Genomic DNA, 4428 nt, shown 5'->3' on the forward strand with positions numbered 1-4428 from the left:
CTTTCTCCTCCTGGGTTCTCTCCCTCTCATTTCTTCCCCAAACCGCCAGCTTCAAGGCGTTGAGGGCTCTGAACTTGTCTGCGCGCCAGCCCCGCATAGGTTTCAGTTGTGGGAGCTTCATTGCGGTGTCTCGTCCCGCATTCCAGCTTTGCTTTGCGCCTTCGAGGCCGCACCGTTGCCGCCGGCCTCGTGTGTAAATAAACTCCTCTCACCATGGCGACCCCGACGACAACTTCGGCTGCGCCGACTTCGACCAACCGGGTCGCGCCGCAAGGCGGTATCCTGGAGGGCGCAAACCCGTCCGTGTACGACCCAAAGAACCCTCTCACCATCTTCATTATCCAGGTCAGTACAGCACTTCCGCTTGCCGGTTGATGTCGTGCAATGTTGACACAGGCGCATACAGGTCGGGCTCATCGTTATTATCTGCCACATCCTGCATTGGCCTCTGTCCAAGATCCGTCAACCCCGAGTCATTGCCGAAGTCATTGGAGGCATCATCCTTGGTCCCTCAGTAATGGGACATATCCCCGGATTCAAGGATGCCATCTTTCCCGCTGAATCGATTCCCAACCTTACCCTGGTCGCAAACCTGGGTCTTGTTCTCTACTTGTTCATGATTGGTCTCGAGACCGATGTTCGATTTCTGCTGAGCAACTGGCGTGTTGCCACCTCTGTCGCTTTTGCTGGACTGGCCCTGCCCTTTGGTGTTGGCTGCGGTCTCGCCTGGGGCGTATACAATGCTTTTCGAAATGATCCCGGCATCAAGCCGATTGATTTCAGCGTCTATATGCTTTTCGTTGGCATCGCAGTTGCCATTACTGTACGTCTTTTTCTTCGACCTGTCCGATCCGCCGTTTCGTGAACTTAGCTTACATTGCAATCTCCAGGCCTTCCCGGTGCTTTGCCGTATCTTGACCGAACTGAAGCTGCTCGATACCCCAGTCGGTGTTATTACGCTCTCGGCGGGTGTTGCAAACGATGTCGTCGGTGAGCATTACTTGGCGTCTTGTTGATATGTGACTCCTACTTACATGGCCTTCTAGGATGGATCCTGCTGGCTCTCTGCGTTGCTCTAGTCAACGCTGGCAAGGGCCTTACGGCGCTGTGGATTCTTCTCGTTGCCATCGGCTACGTCATTGTCCTCGTCGTGGCCGTCAAACCCACCTTGAAGTTTGTCTTGCGGAAAACGAACAACCTTGAGAATGGCCCTTCCCAAAGCTCTATTGCTCTTATTCTCCTCATCGCTCTTTCCTCCGCCTTCTTCACGGGAATTATTGGAATCCATCCCATTTTTGGAGGATTTGTTGTTGGTTTGGTCATTCCACGTGATCATGGCTTCAACATTCGTGTCATTGAGAAGATGGAAGATCTCGTCGGTTCTATTTTCCTGCCTCTCTACTTTACCCTCTCCGGTCTTAGCACCAATCTGGGCCTTCTCGACAATGGAACCACCTGGGGCTATGTCTTTGCTACCACCTTTGTCGCCCTCATCACCAAGATCGTTGGTGCCTCTCTTGCAGCCCGACTTAATGGTCTTGTTTGGAGAGAATCATTTGCAATTGGTGTCTTGATGAGTTGCAAAGGTCTTGTGGAACTTATTGTGTTGGTAAGTTGACATAAAAAAAAAAAAAACACAGCACCCCAGTTTCGCCGAGTAATATACTGACTGCTATACTTCCTAGAACATTGGTCTTCAAGCCAAGATTCTCAGCGTCAGAACCTTTACCATCTTTGTCGTCATGGCCCTTCTCACCACTTTCCTCACAACTCCCGTCGTCTCCTTCCTTTACCCTCCCTGGTATCAGAAGAAGATTGCCGCCTGGAAGCGTGGCGAGATTGATTGGGATACCGGTGCTCCAATCACCCAAGTGAACGTCACTCCTGGATCGGATGAGACTCCCCAGAGAGTCAGGCGGCTGCTTGTTTACCTTAGACTGGATAACATGCCCGCACTACTCAACCTTCTTTCGCTATTTGGAAGCTCTCACGCCGTAGAAGCACCAAGTGGATCATCTGAAGAAAGCTCAAAGAGAGCTTCTGATGACGTAGTCAAAGGCCCTGTCCGAGCTCATGGGCTTCGACTCCTCGAACTAACAGATCGTGATTCATCCGTCATGACGGTGGCGCAGGTCGACGAATACACCAGGCACGATCCCGTCGTCAACATCTTCCGCAGCGTCAGCCAGCTTCATAATATCTCAGCCTCTGGTGAGGTTGCCATTATGCCGGAAGATCGCTTCGCAGATGCTCTGGTTTCGCGCTCGTCCAACATGGCTTCAGATCTCCTTCTCATGCCGTGGACCGAGACCGGTAGCATGGGAGATGCGCAGATTATTTCCTCCGCAAAGGTCGAAGACAGGCTTGCATCTAACTATCTGTCGTTTGTCAAGTCGGTCCTTCGCTCCCTTGACCACAATGTTGGCATCTTCTTTACGCGAAGCCAAGACGACGTCAAGAACCAAGGCCAAGGCCAAGACCAAGCCAATACTCGCCGACAATACTCATATGACGTTTCGAAACGCGAGTTCGCGACTGCACCGCTTGTTGCCCGTACTCAGAACATCTTCTTCGTCTACTTTGGAGGACGCGATGACAACTTCGCTCTTCACTTGGTTATCCAGCTTCTCGAGCGCGAGCGCGTAACTGCAACCATCATCAACGTTTCCGAGCTCTCCGAGAAGTCTTCATCAGCAAGCGAGAGCATTCTTGATGTAGTCATGGGCAAACTTTCCCGCGATACAGCTTCCCGGATCAAGGTCGAGAAGTTCTCAGTTGCCCCTACAGTTGAAGAGCTGCTCAACCATGCCGACGCAGCTCCTAGCGCCAATGAGACAGATGTCGCGAACCCAACCTTGGTCGTTTTGAGCCGCAGCGGAGGAATCAAGTTGGATGAAGGAAAGCTTGTAAACAGACCCAGGGAGGATGTGCAGAGCTGCTTGGGTACCCTTGCTTCTCACTTTGTTGCTAGCGGTGTGACGACAGACCTGCTAGTCGTGCAAGCCAAGCTGGGTGCTACTTCGTCATGATGATATGATACCTTTTTTGGATATGGTGCTTTGGAGTATTTAGTAATCCACACATCTGCATATATGGGCCTGCAGATTTGATGTTTATGTACTGGCTACATGTCGAGTTATTTATTGGCAATACTACTATATCACAGCCACGCTGTTCTCTACACTGTGTGCATGTATCATTCACCCTTGTGACCCGTTAAGGCGCTATTTATGGCCATGTTCATGGTGGAATCCCCTGCTGTCTATCGTGATTTTCTGATATAGGTTGTTGATCAAGACTTGCCACCCTGAGTATCGGGGGCCAGCGGTCTCAGGATTGTAGCTACAGTTCCCTGGCCATGGAGGCAATGTCTGAGGATTATTTCCGTTTTGGTCTTGGAGGTTACCTGCATAGTTTCCATTATACTGACCGGGAGTACTGCTGCTGCTGCTGCTGTTGTTGTTGTTGTTGTTGTTGTTGTTGTTGTAGACTGGTGACTGATATGGGGGGGGGGGGGGGGGAATAACATGAGTGTGTAAGCTGAGCTGGCACTGGAGATGCACAAAATTCTAGAGTAAGATAAGCCCATCGTCATGTACAATGGCAAAAGGCAATAGTAGACCGGATAATGAGTATGAGAAAGACAGTCCGGCACTGGCACTCAATACCTCATGGACTTCACTGAACTAATGCTAGATCTTAGCAACAGATGGTTGGCACCAACCAAGCTTGGATAGGATGGGACAGAACTTTTGTAGGCTGGTAGCGGTTGAAATGCAAGCCGACTAATTATACCTCAAACCCTGGCACTGCCTCGAGAGCAACTACTGGCTATCAGGCTTACGGCTTTGAACTGACAGATAGCTGCCGCGTAAAACACGGTTATGATTTTCACCTTGCTTATCTCTTACTGTTAGATAATGCCCTGGTATAGAGAGAAAAGTGATGAAGCTAACTAAGGAGGTTGCTGACCAGACAGCAAGCAATGGCCTTGCAGCTAGGTGTGTAATAATGAGTGTATTTATCTCTGACCTCTTCTCTAAAACAACGGAAATGCCTCCTTCTCTTATTATTACTTGTAAGGCCACAAAGAAATGGCTGAAGCCTATATACTGCTTTTCAGCTATCTTGCTTAGCCTCCTGGCACTTACCATACCATCACTTTTCAAATTCTTCTCATATGCCCCAACTCCCCCCTTGTTGGAACGTATCATTAAGAAGTAAATACACTTAAGAATTGGGAGGAGAGAAAGTTCAAATTGGCGTTATCTCAATCAGCTTGTGTTTCCCACGAATGAACCCAAAGGGGAGCACTAAAGGGTGTCTAATTAGATCCCTTGATTTCGATGTATCCTCGAGATGAATTTTACTGATGCTTATAGTGTGTGTGAAGCAATGATGAGATACTGGGCGTTTGATGAATAACAA

The 4428-nt window shown here is 49.5% G+C and overlaps 1 protein-coding gene across 1 annotated transcript; it reads left to right on the top strand.

Annotated features, from left to right (window-relative positions):
* Positions 1-213: 213 nt before the first annotated feature.
* On the top strand, positions 214-3168 carry TRIVIDRAFT_208791 (uncharacterized protein; the record flags this gene model as incomplete). The annotated part of the gene is made up of 5 exons (XM_014102155.1): positions 214-345; positions 407-823; positions 891-990; positions 1047-1609; positions 1686-3168. The coding sequence occupies 5 exons, from the start codon at positions 214-216 to the stop codon at positions 3027-3029; spliced, it is 2556 nt and encodes an 851-aa protein (XP_013957630.1).
* Between the last annotated feature and the right edge of the window lie 1260 nt (positions 3169-4428).

This window comes from Trichoderma virens, assembly GCF_000170995.1.
Source record: "Trichoderma virens Gv29-8 chromosome Unknown TRIVIscaffold_5, whole genome shotgun sequence".
NCBI lineage: Eukaryota > Fungi > Ascomycota > Sordariomycetes > Hypocreales > Hypocreaceae > Trichoderma > Trichoderma virens.